This window comes from Sugiyamaella lignohabitans, chromosome B (assembly GCF_001640025.1).
Source record: "Sugiyamaella lignohabitans strain CBS 10342 chromosome B, complete sequence".
Taxonomy (NCBI): Eukaryota; Fungi; Ascomycota; class Dipodascomycetes; order Dipodascales; family Trichomonascaceae; genus Sugiyamaella; species Sugiyamaella lignohabitans.
In genome coordinates this window covers 4,488,416-4,504,995 of record NC_031674.1, presented here as the reverse complement: position 1 = coordinate 4,504,995, position 16,580 = coordinate 4,488,416, and the positions used below count along the sequence as shown (strand labels likewise).

General features: G+C 42.6%; 4 protein-coding genes across 4 annotated transcripts; 2 read left to right on the top strand and 2 right to left on the bottom strand.

Annotated features, from left to right (window-relative positions):
- Positions 1 to 2,291: 2,291 nt before the first annotated feature.
- On the top strand, positions 2,292 to 6,752 carry PDR5 (ATP-binding cassette multidrug transporter PDR5; the record flags this gene model as incomplete). The annotated part of the gene is made up of 1 exon (XM_018880570.1): positions 2,292 to 6,752. One exon carries the CDS (start codon positions 2,292 to 2,294, stop codon positions 6,750 to 6,752), a length of 4,461 nt encoding a protein of 1,486 aa, XP_018738377.1.
- A 948-nt stretch (positions 6,753 to 7,700) lies between these two features.
- BRR2 (Brr2p) lies at positions 7,701 to 13,544 on the bottom strand (the record flags this gene model as incomplete). The annotated part of the gene is made up of 1 exon (XM_018880569.1): positions 7,701 to 13,544. One exon carries the CDS (start codon positions 13,542 to 13,544, stop codon positions 7,701 to 7,703), a length of 5,844 nt encoding a protein of 1,947 aa, XP_018738376.1.
- Positions 13,545 to 13,935: 391 nt separating this feature from the next.
- Positions 13,936 to 15,048, bottom strand: PDR16 (Pdr16p; the record flags this gene model as incomplete). The annotated part of the gene is made up of 1 exon (XM_018880568.1): positions 13,936 to 15,048. The coding sequence occupies one exon, from the start codon at positions 15,046 to 15,048 to the stop codon at positions 13,936 to 13,938; it is 1,113 nt and encodes a 370-aa protein (XP_018738375.1).
- An 895-nt stretch (positions 15,049 to 15,943) lies between these two features.
- On the top strand, positions 15,944 to 16,570 carry AWJ20_3541 (collagen-like protein; the record flags this gene model as incomplete). The annotated part of the gene is made up of 1 exon (XM_018880567.1): positions 15,944 to 16,570. One exon carries the CDS (start codon positions 15,944 to 15,946, stop codon positions 16,568 to 16,570), a length of 627 nt encoding a protein of 208 aa, XP_018738374.1.
- Between the last annotated feature and the right edge of the window lie 10 nt (positions 16,571 to 16,580).

Here is a 16,580-nt window from a genome sequence, read left to right as displayed (position 1 = left end):
GACCCGGTCCCGTACCCAAATCGAGCGAAGCGAGAGGAGCCACCAGCCGCTGGAGGCACACCAACACCTTTTGTGCCAGGAGTCACATGATACCCCTGAATACTCCCGAACAAGGAACCCGTACCCATCTCAGATGCAGGGGTCGGTGGACTACCTCCGGTGGCTGGGGCTCCGCACCAGTGTCACGATTCCGGCTTCCCAATAGCTTATCCGTTATCTTCCGACCTCTACCGACTACCTCCGCATGTCAGCCGTCTTCCTGCCTCTCTTCAACATCACTCCAAATGCATACTTCTGCATCTCATGTCGTCTTCGCCGACTTATCTCTCTATAACTTCTCCTTGATAAGTTTCATGTTGACGCTAATGTCGTCTGCTCCACTTCCTTCGTCTCCAGTTTGTCTTGGCTCGTTTCACACTCGCCTCTCCTTGGTCATTTGATCTATGTTTTGTTTCATCTAATAATTTCGCCTCATTCTCTTTTCTTCATTTTCTTCTCAAAGATTCTTTTCTACTTTTTCATCTTGTTCTCAATTATTATATAAAGGGTACTATTTTGCTCTTTCAATTAGTTTTATTCTTTAGATATTAAAACATCTGTTACTAATATTAATCCTTATTCAAAACCTCCTTCAAGTGCGACTACTCCCAGAACTTAACCGACTTTCATACAACTTTATCTTACAGTAAGTGCATATGAATCTTAAAGGTTAACCTGGTTATTCTGATAATTCTTATCTTTAGATAATGGTTTCGCATGCCACATGGATAAAGTATTCCGAATATCTCGGACATGAAACCGCCGTGCATCTTCGGAAGCCTCACCTGACAACCAGACCCTGGCTGCTGCGGCCTCGCCGGCAGCAGGTTTCGAGGAGCGTCGACGAACGACTCGAGCGCAACGAGAAGAGGAACGAGGTCTGGGGCAGCGCCCCAGCCGCCGGAGGTCACTGATGCTGGCGGAAACGGGTACATGTTTCAAGTAGATTTATTTGATCCCGCATGTGGGTTCCAGGTATCTGTTTCTGCAAACAGGCGGCAGCCACTCAGGCAGGCGCGTGTCATTGATGATGGTCGTATTGCTCGTAGCCAGAATCACAATCATCTCTTATAGCGTGCTCAGTACATGACCGGGAAGTGGCGATTAGCTAGCGATACGGCTTCTCGTAACGACTGTACCCGAAATCTGGTTTTACGTTTTGCCCCTTCGAACATCGGAAGTGCTCTAAAAGGTCCGTCTAACAGCTCTCAGAGCAATTCTATGGGCTCAAAGGTGACATCACGATAAGAGGCGGTAGATCGAACAAAGGTTGTGTGTTATCGCCGGGTGGCAAATATTTATACAAAGTTTTGTCTGAGATCACAACATCAAGGGACCGGAATATACTTCGAGCCCGGGTATTTCAAACGGTCCGGTGTAGAGTAGATTAATTTATCATATGCGCGTTACAATTTGTTAGGGTGCTGGTGATAAAGTTGGGTGGCTACAGCCGGAACGGGCAGTTTTGTGTTCCCGAATGCGCCAAGCGGTTTAACTCCGGTGCGTATGTACGGCTTAAATCCGGCTAACGCCCTAAACGGGACAATAAAAGGGGCGACTGAGTCTATCTTGCATGTTCGGAACGGAATCCACTAAGGATCCGTGATTCCTGCACACCTTCTCGAGTCCAGTCCTCAGGCGTAATCGTCGTCAAAGCTGTCGGGTTAAGCATTTTCTTGCACAACCTTACCGGAGATATCCAGGGTCCTTGCATTTTTGTGCTTTCGGGTCTATAAACGGTTCCGGGATCAACCTATGCTCGACACAAAATGGGTCACTGGCCTTGGCTGCACCAGAGATATATAAAGAAGATGGTGTCAACATGTTATAGTAGGGTTCAAGGTTAACATCAATCTGATCTGAATTGCTGGTATCCATTGTAAGTCATTCGTTTGTAGCAGCGAAGTTGTTTTATCTCAATAGATATTATTGAGACACTGAGAAGAGAAGAGTTGTCCTAACAGTTTCCAGTCCCAAGAAATTGTTCTTGCTTTTTTGGTTTTATCTTTTCAGGTTGTTTGGTCTCGACTGAGCTTTGATCTCCTCTACACTGTTTTTTTATCAGTGGAATAAGTTGAACCTAGTTTGTTCATTTGATACTGGTAATTAATAACGGTATGTTTAAAAAAAATTAAACGTCTGCAGTGGGTGCATTCTGTTCATGCATCGAGGAGCCATCTTATTTGTGATGAAATTTGCTGATTACCGTATTCTAACTTCGTCAGGTGATAATATTAGGAGAATAATCCACAATGTCCGAGTTTTCGGAAAAAAATCCTAATGCCTATGACGGGCGTCTTGAAAGTGGTCATATTCAAGAGCTCGCTAGGCAATTGACTCGTCAATCTCATCATAAGGAAGAAGTTCTGGATCTTGTCAGAACTTACTCTAAGAAAGTTCCTTCCGAGTCGAATAGCTTCCCAAATGGCCCAGTTAATCCATTTGATGCTGGTGCTGAGGATTCTGAATTGGATCCCAATTCGGACCACTTCAATTCTGTTGCATGGGCTAAGAACATGTATCAAATCTTCCAATCAGACCCGGACAGATACAAGCAACGTGAACTGGGTTTTGCCTATAAAGACCTTCATGCATATGGCTACGGTACCGATGCCGATTTCCAGGCTACCGTTTACAACACATTTTTGAAGGCTGGTACTTTTGTGTATAATGCCGCCACTGGTTTTAGGAACCGTGTCCATGTAGACATTCTCCAATCTATGGACGGTCTTGTTTTGCCTAGCGAAATGGTGGTGGTTCTCGGTCGTCCAGGTGCTGGTTGTTCTACTTTCTTAAAGACCGTAGCTCAACAAACGTATGGCTTTCATATCGACGACACTTCTATTATTAACTACAACGGTATTTCTCCACAAGATATCAAGACTAATTTTAGAGGTGATGTTATTTATTCAGCCGAATCGGAAACTCACTTTCCTCATCTTACCGTCGGTCAGACCTTATTGTTTGCTGCTAAAATGAGAACTCCTCACAATAGAATCCCAGGTGTGTCTAGACTTGACCATGCTACTCACATGAGGGATATGGTTATGGCTACATTCGGTCTTTCGCATACTGTTGATACAAAGGTTGGTAGCGATCTTGTGCGTGGTGTCTCCGGAGGTGAGAGAAAACGTGTTTCTATCGCCGAAGTTGCTCTCTCTGGTGCTCCATTGCAATGTTGGGATAATTCCACTCGTGGTTTGGATTCCGCCACTGCCTTGGAGTTTATTCGTTCTTTAAAGACCAGTGCCACTATCTTCAAAAACACGTCTTTAGTAGCTGTGTACCAGAGTTCGGAGGAAATGTACGACTTGTTCGACAAGGTCATTCTTTTATATGAGGGTCATCAGATTTTCTTTGGCAAGAGAGAGCATGCTAAGCAATTCTTTTATGACATGGGTTTTGATAGTAAACCCCGTCAACCCACTCCTGATTTCCTGACCTCTTTGACTTCTCCATCTGAGAGAATTGTAAGACCCGGTTTTGAAAACAAGGTTCCCAGAACACCTGCTGAGTTCGGTGCTCGCTGGAGAGCTTCTAATCTGTATGCTGAGCTCCGCAATGAGATTGATGAGTATATTCGAGAAAATCCCGAGCATGGTGAAAACTATGAAGCTTTTAAAGAGTCACACACTGCTTCTCAGGCTAAGCGTTTGCCCCACCGCTCTCCTTATACCGTCAGCTTTGGCGACCAGATCAAATATTTGATTGGTAGGGGATATGAAAGAATTATGGGCGACTTCTCAATGCAATTTACGACTATTTTTGGTAACACGTCTATGGGACTGATCATGTCTTCAATGTTTTATAATCTACCTTCTGATACCTCTTCATTTTACCGTCGTTCTTCTTTACTATTCTTTGCTATTCTCTTTAATGCCTTTGCTTCCTTTTTAGAAATCTTTTCTCTTTTTGAAGCAAGACCTATCGTTGAAAAGCATAAGCAATTTGCTCTATATCACCCTGCTGCTGATGCTTTGGCATCCATCCTAACCGAGTTCCCTTCCAAGGTTTTAGTCGCTATTGCATTTAACCTTGTTATTTATTTCATGTCTAATTTGAGAAGAACTCCTGGTCATTTCTTTACTTTCTTGGTTGTCGGTTTTTCTACTACTATTTCCATGTCTCACTTGTTTCGAACTGTTGGTTCTTTATCAACCTCTCTTCAAGAGGCCATGATTCCAGCAACAATCCTTCTGATGGCTTTAGTTATTTACACTGGTTTTGTCATTCCTACTGACTATATGCACGGTTGGGCCAGATGGCTTAACTACATCAATCCAGTTGGTTACGGATTTGAGGCCCTTATGGCAAACGAGTTTTCTGGTAAGAACTATACGTGTGATGTATTTGTCCCCACTGGTCCCACTTATACCGACCTTGAACCCAAAGGATTCGTGTGCTCAGGTGCTGGTTCAGTTCCTGGCGAGAAGTTTATTAATGGTGACGCTTACATTGAAACATCTTTTAAATACTTCAGAAGCCACTTGTGGCGTAACTTTGGCATTGTGCTTGCTTTTTCAGCGTTCTTCCTTTTCACCTACCTATTAGGTGTTTGGGTTAATCCAGGAATGCGATCCAAGGGTGAACTTTTGGTATTCCAACGCTCTACTTTGAAAAAACTGAAAAAGGAACGCAAAGTCAGAATTGCGCAATCATCTGATGAGGAATCTGGAAGGTCAGCAGTAGCCAAAGAATCTTTTCTTACTGAAGGTGAAGAGAGCGCAGCTTCGTCAAATAATAGTGCCATCAATGCTGCGGTTGAAACAAGTAATGATATTTTCTATTGGAAAGATGTTTGCTATGATATTAAAATCAAAGGTAAGGAGCGTCGTATTTTGGACCATGTTGATGGTTGGGTCAAGCCTGGTACCTTGACTGCATTGATGGGTGCCTCTGGTGCTGGTAAGACGACCCTCCTAGATACTTTGGCAAACCGTGTTACAATGGGTGTCGTAACTGGTGAGATGTTTGTCAATGGCAACCCTCGTGATGAATCATTCCAAAGATCAACTGGTTACGCACAACAACAAGATCTTCATCTTGAAACAGCTACCGTCAGAGAAGCTCTTGAGTTTAGTGCTATTCTTCGTCAACCAAAAGAAGTCCCTCGTGAAGAGAAGATCGCCTACGTTGATGTTGTACTGAAGATCCTCGAAATGGAAGACTATGCTGATGCCGTTGTTGGTGTACCAGGTGAGGGTCTTAATGTCGAACAACGAAAGCGACTTACTATCGGTGTTGAATTGGCTGCTAAACCCAAGCTCCTCTTGTTCTTGGATGAACCTACTTCTGGTCTTGATTCTCAAACGGCTTGGTCGGTCTGTCAATTGATGAAGAAACTCTCAAATGCTGGTCAGGCTATTCTCTGTACTATCCACCAGCCTTCAGCCATGCTTCTACAGGAATTTGACCGTCTGTTATTCCTGGCTAGAGGAGGTAAGACTGTTTACTTTGGTGAGATTGGTGAGAACTCGAAAACTTTGACAGGATACTTTGAAAGGAATGGTGCAGACCCTTGTCCTCCTGAGGCTAACCCCGCCGAATGGATGTTGCACGTTATTGGAGCCGCTCCTGGCTCGGTTGCCAATGCCGATTATTCTGAGATTTGGAACGCTTCACCAGAACGCGCTGCGATTCGTGAGGAGATTGAGAGAATGAAATCTGATTTTGGTGTCCAAGAAAATGCCATGTCTCTTCCATCTCAACATACTGGTGAATTTGCTTCTGGCCTGTGGTTACAGTATAGGGTTGTTACAAAGAGAGTTTTGGAACAATACTGGAGAACTCCTTCTTATATTTGGTCCAAGTTGGGTCTCGCTATCTTTTCTGCACTTTTCAATGGTTTTTCTTTCTTCAAGGCTGGCAATACCCTTCAGGGTATGCAGAATCTCATGTTCTCATGTTTCATGTTTTTGATGATTTTCAATAGTGGTATCCAACAGATGATTCCTTTCTGGGTAAAGCAAAGAGACCTATACGAAGCTCGAGAGAGGCCTGCCAAAATTTTCAGCTGGAAGGCATTTGTTGCTGCGCAAGTCACTGCTGAAGTCCCCTGGCAAATCCTGGCTGGTACAATATCCTTTTTCTGTTGGTATTATCCAATTGGATTTTATAGGAATGCAGCTTATACGGATGCTGTTCATTCTAGAGGAGCAAGTATGTACATTTATGTCGTTGGATTTTTCATTTACATTAGTACTATGGGCCAAATGTGTATTGCTGGCGTAGACCTTGGCGAGACTGCTGCCAATATCGGATCTCTTTTGTTTACTATGTGCCTTATATTTTCAGGAGTCTTGTCTTCTAAATCCACTCTCAACTTCTGGATATATCAGTATTACGTTAACCCTCTGCAATTTTTGATCTCTGGAATGCTGGCTATTGGCATTGGTAAATCTCCTGTCAGGTGCGCGGAAAATGAATATGTTCTTGTCGATGCTCCTCAGGGTCAAACTTGTGGCAGTTATTTAGCCGACTATCAGAGTGCTGCCGGTGGTTATATCAATAACCCTAATGATACTGTCGGCTGTCAATTCTGTTCCATCGCCTCGACAGATGCATACTTAGCTTCTGTTGATATTGAATTTGGTCAAAGATGGCGTAATTTCGGAATCTTTTTCTCATTTATTGCATTTAACGTCATCATGACATTCTTCTTTTATTGGCTTGCTCGTGTTCCTAAGAGAAAGGATAGAGTTAAGAAGCAGTAATCAAAATATAATAATCATTTGTAGACTTAATAGATAATTCGTAATTTGTAGCTTTTGTCTCTGACTAAACGAAATGCCGATATAGCAGACTCAGGCCTTGGACTGTTAGAGTTGTTTTGCTACCCTATAGCTTCATTCCAGACCGAGTCTAAGTACATGGGAAACCTGCTCGAGTAGATGCTGCTGTCGTTGTGACTGCAATCGCGCTATATCAATTACGGTTCCTCAATTAGTAGTTGTTTCACGTCTGCCTTTATAACTTAAACTAGGGACCGATCCTTAATGTTATAATTTACCTGTACTATTATGCTATTATAGAATAAATAATTATTCATCATCCTCCATCTCGTGATCTGAGCTTTCACTTTCTTCCACGTCTACTTTGAACTCAACTTCTTTATCGACATCAATGTAGGAGTCACACGTACACCATATGTTCAGCGTCTGTTCACCTGCCTTAGGAATAACAAAATCTACACTGGTTGCTTGTGATGGCTTGGAAAGTGAAATTCTTTTAATACCATACACTTGGCCTGCTTCCCTGCTTCCAACTACCACCCACCCTTTTATTGTTAGTTTCTTCTCGTCGTCTTCATGCTTGTTAACAAATACAATACTTACAATTTTCAATCTTCGGAAAAGGATAGAACTGTGCCTCAACTGACAAGTCTACTAGCTCATCCTCGTCCACCTCTCTCTCAACTACAACTTGGACTTGGGAAGGCTCGCCTGAAACTATAGGGTCCTTATCAAGCTCGTAGGAGATATCTATACTTGGATATTTATTGACAAATGCAGCAATTTTGTTCATTCTTGGATCCTGTTCGTCAATCTGCAATATTCGATTTCTAACCTCATCTTCCTCAATCATCATGAAATCATAGACAGATTTCACCCTTCAAATTGTTAGTGTTAAGTTCCATTGAACAATTATTAACTCGTGAATACTTACTGTTCGGAATTGCATCGCTCAATAATACTATCAGTGAAATATGGGATTTGTTTCAGTGGAGAGTCCTTATCCCATGTAGCCTGAACCACCATCTGACACAAATCCATCGCTTGTAGCGCGTTGAGATGGCCATTCCCAGACAACACGTCCACAGAGGCAGAGAGAAGTTGTAAAGTCTTTTCTAATATCAACTTTTGATCCGAAACCAAGTCAGGCGGAAGAGTTAGTCGTGAAATATGGGCCTGAAGAAGAACAAACGCCTTAAATCTAGTTGTTCCAGGTGCTGGCTCTGATAACTTATAGGGCACCCTCTCATGTAAACGCGACAAAGCTAAATCCTCATGGTTCCTTATTGGAATATTCTCGAACTCAGCAGCAGAGCTAATTATTTCCAGGATATTCCTACGCTTTGATCTGGCACCCAAGGACAAAGAGAATGTCTGCATGGTAATAAATGAAATATTGTAGTATGCAGCAATGAAGGCTCCATTGAGAACAGTTATGGGCGATTCTTCCTGGTCTTCATCGTATTCAATCAATTGGGCCTCAGATAAATCCTGTAACGTAGTCTCCACTAGTTCGGAAAGATACTCGTTCAAACCGTTGTCTGATTGATCCGTAATGCCGTAATAGCTAGGATTTAATTTCAGCCTTCGGTAGAAGTAACTATAAGTCAGCCAGTCAACAGCGTCTTCTGGGGATGTTATTACCCGCTCGCTAATTTCTGCTATGAAAGCATCGTGAAGATAGAGATTAAGATGACTCTCGATAGGTAACGCTTCATTTAGGAACTTTTTGTAATAATCCCGTTTAGTGGTATTGGTGAGAATAAGAGTTTTACTGTTCGATGGATCACTAGCCCTTCCAATCATTTGGAGCAGTTCACTAATCGGATAATCAATATATCTATGTTCCCGACCTTCATAAAGCTGGGTGCCCATAACGACCACCAACTGCGCCTTGGGTGATGTCCAGCAGGTTTCTCTGGTGGCGATGAGGATGCCAATCAGATTTCTGTTAAACAAGTCTTCGACAATAACTCTATCTCTGCTAGACATTGCTGGATATAAATAGCCAATACCATGTTCCACACTGTCAGCTAGATCTTGATCAACGATCTTGGATACATTACTCAACTCTTCAAGCGGCACTCTTCGGAAAATATCAGCGCTGTCGCAGTCGGCAAATGCCAATCTCTGCAAGTCCATACTTGTATCAATACACTGTTTCAAGTCATTTACAAAAATGAGTGAGGGTCTACCGTCGGCCAATGTTGTAACAGCTTGAAACGTAGGTCTTGCCATTGCTATCATCAACGATGGGTGGTGAGGGATGCCCAGTGATTGTAAATGAATTTCCAAGGGATACATTCGTTCCTTCGGTGAAAAATTAAATATGGTTTGACTAGTAGCACCTATCCACTCTCCGAGATCTTTGCCATTAGCAAGCGACACTCCAAGAGCCACAAGTCTCAAGCCAGATTCAAGCTGAGCTGACATATATCGCATTCTTGAGATAATTATCTCATATACTGATCCATTCAAACCGCCAATCATATGAACATCATCTGCTATAAACAGTCTCACTTTCTGAACATTTCTACGTTTGTGCCATTTACGGGAAATTGCATCCCACTGAGTTGGAGTAGCAAGCACCAAAGACGACCGTTCAAGAATCTTCAAATCGTTGGAGAGTTCGCCAGTAAGTTTGTTGATCTCCTTGCCACCGTGAATCGATGAAAGTCTAAATCTCCAGCCGAGTAGTTTCTTTTGAATCTGGTCTTCAAATGGCGCCACATAAACAGCTTTCCCATCAGAAGATTCATTCCACAATCTAAGGATGGCTAACTCAGCACATACCCCCGTTCCATTTCCTGGTGCAGCCCCTACAAAAACATTACTATCGGATCCATACAATGTATTAAATGTTTGTGTCTGAATCCGGTTGAAAGTTTTCCATGGGTACAATGATTCATACTCTTTATCATTTAGTTCGGAAGTCTGCATCGGCTCGAGGTCAAATGTAGGAGTGTGTGCAGGAAATTTAGACGGAACAATCAAATCCTTAAAAGACATCACTAATCGGGCTTCGCTATGTAACCATTTTTCCGAAATCACAGATACGAAATAATTGGGTGGTATGGGATCAGAAATTGGAACGGTGAACTCTACAATGTGTTCTTCAGTAGCGTATTGCTCCTTCAAGACAAAGGTGTCACTAAATAAAATTACCTCACCATCACAGTCCTCCACTAGTATAATGAACGACTCACTGGAACCATGAACATTTCTGTTCCATTCGAACTTAGGTGTGATTTCAAGCTCGACTCGTAGTAAACTGGGAGTAACCGGTTGGAATTGTGCATTTAATTCTAGTCGTGGGAATTGCTGTAATAATCGGAATACCTGCGAGCCAGCTCTTTCCACACGGATAGCTTGTCCAACCTCGGCTGGATCTGTCAAGTCAAAGTATCTGTTCCATGGCATCTGTGAAGCTTCCATCTTGCGGATCACTTCTGCAGGCGCGTCGGGAAACTGACGCAAAGGTGTATTGGAAAGCCACATTCTCTCAGCAACCATTTTACAGATATCAAGGGTAGTTCTTGTTAAGCCAGCCCATCTTTTACCTAAACAGATCTCATAAATAGCTCTAAATAGCCGTCCAGCCGATTGTGTAACATAAACCATATCGGCAGCCAATGCAAATCCATCCAGCTTCAATCGGCAAATGTATGCTTGCAATAAAATATTGATTTTAGCCGCAGGCTCCTCGATTGTTTCCTTTACAGGTATGGGAGCCATCTCAATCAATTTTGATAGTTCTAGTTTCTCCTCTTGTCGGACAGGAATATTTTTAAACTCTTCGGAGAGTGAAAAAATCCTGAAGATTTCAATAGGAGACAGATATGGGGTGAGCATGTTGTTGTAAGTTGCGATAGAAGTATGCGAGATATAAAAATGTGAGGCGATTCTTCCCAGTTCACTTGACTGGATTCGACCATTTTCTTCATCATATTTTACAAGACGGCTCTGACTCAGGGCGACCAACGCCGAATGCACCAGATCCAACCTCTTTTTAACCAGAAATTTATCGTTTGAATAATTCTCACCCACCCTGTATATTGAGGGGGACTTTAACATTCTCACATAGAGATAACTGTAGCCCAACCATTCAACAGCATCATCTCTTGTCCTGACATTACCTAATACAATTTCGGCATTCAAATTATCAGCTAGTTTCGACATAAATTGACTTTCGATAGGTAATTTGGCATTTAACAGCGACATGTAGTAGTTAAGCTCTGTATGGGCGGTGATGATAATACCCTCTCCATAATTGTCATATCTTGGACGACCAGCTCTACCGAGCATTTGTATAACATCTTGAGGCGAGAGCTCAGTCCACCTACCTCTTTGAGGATTGTAAACTTGGGTTCCTTTGATAATTACAGTATGAGCAGGAAGATTTACTCCCCATGCGAGTGTGGCAGTAGATACCAAAACCTGAACCTGGCCGGCTGCAAAAAGTTCTTCGGCAGAAGATCTATCGGCTCTTCGCAATCCTGCATGATGAATAGCAAACCCGGTAGGCAGTAAATCTTTCAAGTCCGAATTTGAAACCAATTCACTCTCAGACCGTAGAATCTCTCGTGAGGCAATATCGCTCTTCAAAAACTTATTCAACACACCCTCCTCAGAAGCCCTATCTCGAAGAAATTTGGCTGTTTTAGCTGTTTCTTTTCGCGAGTGTACAAAAATGATTACCTGCTGTTTACCTGCATACTCCATGACTTTGTCGAAACAGGCATCATTCATGGCTTGGTACCTCTTGATTGCCTTTTTTTCCGTAATACCAATAAATTTCTGTTCTAATGGACATGGTCTGTAGGAAGCATCGAAATAAAATAACCCCTTCTCTACACGGATAAAACGAGCAACATCTTTATAATTTGGGAGTGTTGCGGAAAGTCCGACCAGACGGACAGACTCACCAGTTGCCTCAGAACGCCGTATGGTACGTGCCACTATGCTCTCTAACACTGGACCACGTTCATCATGTAGGAGATGAATTTCGTCAATAATGATAAGACGGACTAGATTTGCATAACTAGTGTCAGACGACTTACGAGTGATGACATCCCATTTTTCAGGTGTCGTCACAATAACTTGTGTTTGTGACATCTGCTGCTTTGTGAGGTTTCTATCACCGGTTAATTCCGCTACTTGAATTCCAAAAGGGGCCAACTTTTTTCCGAATTCTCTAACTTGCTCCTGGACCAAAGCTTTCAAAGGCGCAATATATACTATCTTGAAGGCTTCGAGCTCGAACTGATTGTTCCTTGCATTTCGATACTGAGATATAGCTCTGAGAATCGTCAATAACGCAATATTGGTTTTACCAGCACCAGTAGGTGCACAAATAAGTAAATTTTCCTCAGACCCAAATGCCATTGGGAAAACATGACTTTGAATAGTGTTGAGAGATGCTGTTCCTTCAAAAGCCGGGTGGGTCCACTCAGGAAGCTCTGAGATACGAACGAACATCTCACTTGGGTTGTAATGCTTTTTAGGTGCGGGTATGTTATACTGCTCGTATGTCTTAGTGGGTGGTGACTTATAGGATCCTTCAGGAAGAGTTATCTTGCCGCCTGTATAAAGATGGCTTCCTTCATCAAAAATTAGAGAATCAAGGTCGACTAAGTTGGGGGTAAGCTTTGATGTTTTGACTCGTCTTGCTAACTCTGCTTCTTGTGGCTCTTCTTCAGGTGCATCCACGTCCATTCCAGTCTTCTCCTGAGAAGTTCCCCGTAGTTCATCTACAATATCCTGTAGTCCAGCTGAAACCATGTCACTCAAAATGGCATCCCTTTGAATTCCAGTCTCAGCTCGGTTAAATCTCGTTAGCCACACAATTTTGCTACGGTTAAGGCATAGAAATTTGGCCAGGTCGAAATGATCAAAATCGAACAGTTCCATTATCTCATTTTCCGCTTGCCCCAAGGACATAGGAGAAGCAAGAATTTCGAACACCTGGGCTGTTTTCTCCTGTAACAAATGTGCATCTGTAAATATAGGGCTCAATCTACGTTGAAGCCAATATGCGTCCAATTCATGTGCTGGGAGTGTGGCTTCCTTCGAGTTTTCAGATGTACTCGTACCTTTAATAATTTCACTCTCATTCTCAAGAGTTTGTGAGGTCTCCACAGGAGCTTGGAGACTTGGCTCATCATCTATATCTTCTTCATCCTCTTCATCAGTCAAACCATCAATACCCTCGTCGTCATCATCACCTTCAAATGTGACAGCAACACCGATTTCGTCATCAGCTCCAGTTTTCCCAGGTGATTCGTTCTCCTCAATATCTGGCATTCTTCTGCATAGAGACTCCAATTGACTGAAATGCTCATTGGTCACAGGACCAACTATATCTTCCACTTCTTTCTTCTTTTCCGAATCTTTGAGCGCCTGATCTTTCACAGCAACTAATATAGCATCAGCTGCACTACGGATAGTTTCATGACTGACATCTTCTAAATACGACTGTACCCAGCTCATTATAAGATCTAACACTTCTCTTGCCACAGGCGTATTGGCAACATAAGTCAAATCTCCTTCAATATCATCGTCATTAAATCTTGTTGGTCTTTTGGACAATTTCTTTTGTGGCCTGTCATTAACAACTGCTTGCTTGGATAACGATGACGAAGGAGGCTGGGATCGAGCAATGTTCGATCCCATGTCCGCGACACTAATCTTGCCCTTCAAGGACTCAGCCTCCCGAGCTGTGCTAACATCCCTCTGAACAAATCGTCTGTCAACGGAGGTCACTATATTTGACATAGCCTCACTGCAATTGTTAGTTCACTTATATCACATAGCAGACTGGCCAGTAGTAACATATTCGTCTGTGGCTAGTACTTACTATTTGAAGCGTGCATTATCATTTTTGTCAGACATGGTGAATTGTAAAAATAAATAAAGTAATCGGTAAAAACAGTGCCAGAGGCACAGCAGGATCTGTTGTAAGAGTCTTTTTAAGATTCTTGAAGCTGAGTACCTTTCACAGATTATTTACAAGTCTCGCATGCATCAGTGAAATTTGGTGAACCTAACTTAACCCTTAACCTATATCACGTGATATAGATAGGGAATGCCTCCGGCAATATCTATGGCCGTAGCGTACCCATGAAGAACAGAAAAAGAATGCAAGTGTATTAAGGTTATGAATTAATTAAGAAGTAGTTTTAGTAGTAGCCGGCTCTTCGGCAATTTGTAATGACTCTAATTTTTCAGCAATAGTCGGTGTCTTTGTATTGACAATAGAAGAGGCAGCAGAGCTGTCTGAAGATGAAGATTGTGTAGCCGCAGGTCGAGTGGGGACAGAAACAGCAGTTGTTGAAGAGGTACCGGTCCCACTGAAGTTGTTATCAGAACGAAGATCAACTTCACTCAAACCAACAGTTGAACCAAGTAGTTTGAAGTTTTTCATGTAATTGGCACGACGAGCAGCGGCAATCTTCGTCATGACAGGCCAGTATTCATCATGAACATAATCGAATTTCACGTCACCCCCAAAATCACTATCAAGCTGCTCAATAGGGACATAATTAGGGAATGGCTCCTGGTACACAAGCTTCTCACGAGTAAGAGGATCGATAAATGGGTGAATGATCTTGAGGAAAGTCCAGCCAAGCCAGGGAATGTTCGTCAACAAAGCCTTACCAAGACGTTCAGGATAATGGTCTTGCAGAATTGAGAGGACTTCTCTGCCAGTAGAAATTGATGGTAGCTTAGAGTTAATACCCACTTTGGTTGGCTTGAAATCAATCAATAACGCAAGTTGATCCTGTCCTGAGGGCATAAAATCAATAACACGTTCAAGCATAAATACCAGGTGTTGGACTTGACGGTGAGAAGCCTTGGTATTTTGACGACCAGGCTTCAAGTATAAACACGGTCTAGAATCGTTATCAAAGCCCAAGATGACCTCCTTACCGGTTTCATTTTCTGGAGCAACCAATTCAGGAGTGAGAGAAGAATCAGGGTCAACTCCGAAACTGCGTCTCCAAACTAGAGTACCTTCAATTCTCTTAATACAATGGTCAACATTCCATTTTGTAGCCCGGAGGTAACGGAGAAAACATTCTTTGGTCAGCCAGGATTTCTCGGCATCGCTGATTAAAGCAGTGGTGCTAGTGTGTTTCTCACCAGTAGGTAATTCTTTCAATTCGACGAAATGCTTCAAGACAGCATTATATTTTGATTGCTGATGCTCATCTAATGCAACCGGACTAGGGATTTGAGCCTTGGGTGAAGGCTCCTTAAAAGGGTCAACATGTGGCATCTTTGTAGTTTGTAAATATTAATTCCGGGATTCTGGATATTGCTTGTATGCTGTTCGCTTTTTTTTTTTTAACTTCGTGGACTGCTTAAGCAGAATGAATTAAATTCGGTCACAGGTTTCAAAATCGTAAACGTTGGTGTTAACAGTCACCAACTTCAACTAAAACTCTTTGCTTTGACCCTAGTCTAAATAATGATAATTTCAAAGATCCGAATACGAATGAACCAACGAATGAACCAACGAATGAATTATGGCCTATCGCGTACCCCTTAGATAAACCTTTACGACCCAACCTATATAAGCCTTAGAAAGACGATATTAGAATATTAGTATAGTACTCTTAATTAGATATAGGTACCTCCGTAAGAGTCAACTAATAACTAAAGAACTCGTATTTGTTGTGTTCGCCTAGAGACAAAAACAAAAACTCCAGTCTTAGTTATATTTATGTAATTATATATATGAATATTTTTAACGTGCTTAATAACTTAAAGGGGGTCCGATAAAAGCCGGCTCGGAAAACCGTGCTCTTCCGCGTTGGGAGTTTTGATTCAGAGGTTAAATTTCAAGCTAGACACAGGTGCCGCTAACTGCATCGGGCTCAAAATTTAGAGGTGGCAACTGATTTGCAACTGCAGGTGAGACGCACCATCAAACGCGTTTTACTATTGCGAACCTGCATTTACATCAACAGTAAACAGTAGTGACCAACCGATCGGTTCACAATTAAATATTTAATAGTCTTTTTTTTTATTTTTATTAAGTTAATATAAGATAAAAATATAAATCGTAATATTGAAAGAAAAGAAACGAATTAAAGAGTTGAAGTTTGTATAAAAAAGAAGCGAAGAAAGATTTCCTTTCAGATCTTTATTAAACAAGAACCACGAAACCCATGACCAAGAAGACCAACATGCTAGAAGATCTTGATAGCGATGAACCACTGGAAGTATTCTCTTCCGGAGCTTCTGCAGGCGAAGATCCGCCAGCAGCAGAACTAGGACTCGATCCAGCAACGGGAGCAGGAGATCCAGGGTTCGATTCAGGTGAAGAAGCTGGTTGGGAACCTGATTCTGGGCTCTCAGGGGATCCAGGAGAAGAAGCTGAACCGGGTGTCGAAGGTGAAGTAGAGCCAGAAGATGATCCTGATTCAGGGGCAGCAGGTGATTCTGGAGATGAGGCAGCCCCAGGAGCGGCAGGTGATTTAGGTGCAGAGCCAGATTCTGGAGAAGAAGCAGGAGATTCGGGCGAAGTACCAGATCCTGGAGAGGAAGGAGCCTTGGGGGAACTTGGGGACTCTGGACTTGAAGGGCTCTTTGGCGAAGAGGGCGAACCAGCGCCTCCTTCAGGTGATCCTGGAGATGAAGTGGACTTAGCAGGCGAGCCAGGGGCGGGTTCAGTCTCTGTGGAAGGACAAGGAACAGTGATAGTAACACTTTCAGTAGTTGTAGTGTATAACACAGTACCTGCCGATGTGGAACAAGGAACTGTCAAAGTGGTGAGACTTGTAATTGTTGTATAAGAGACTGCCT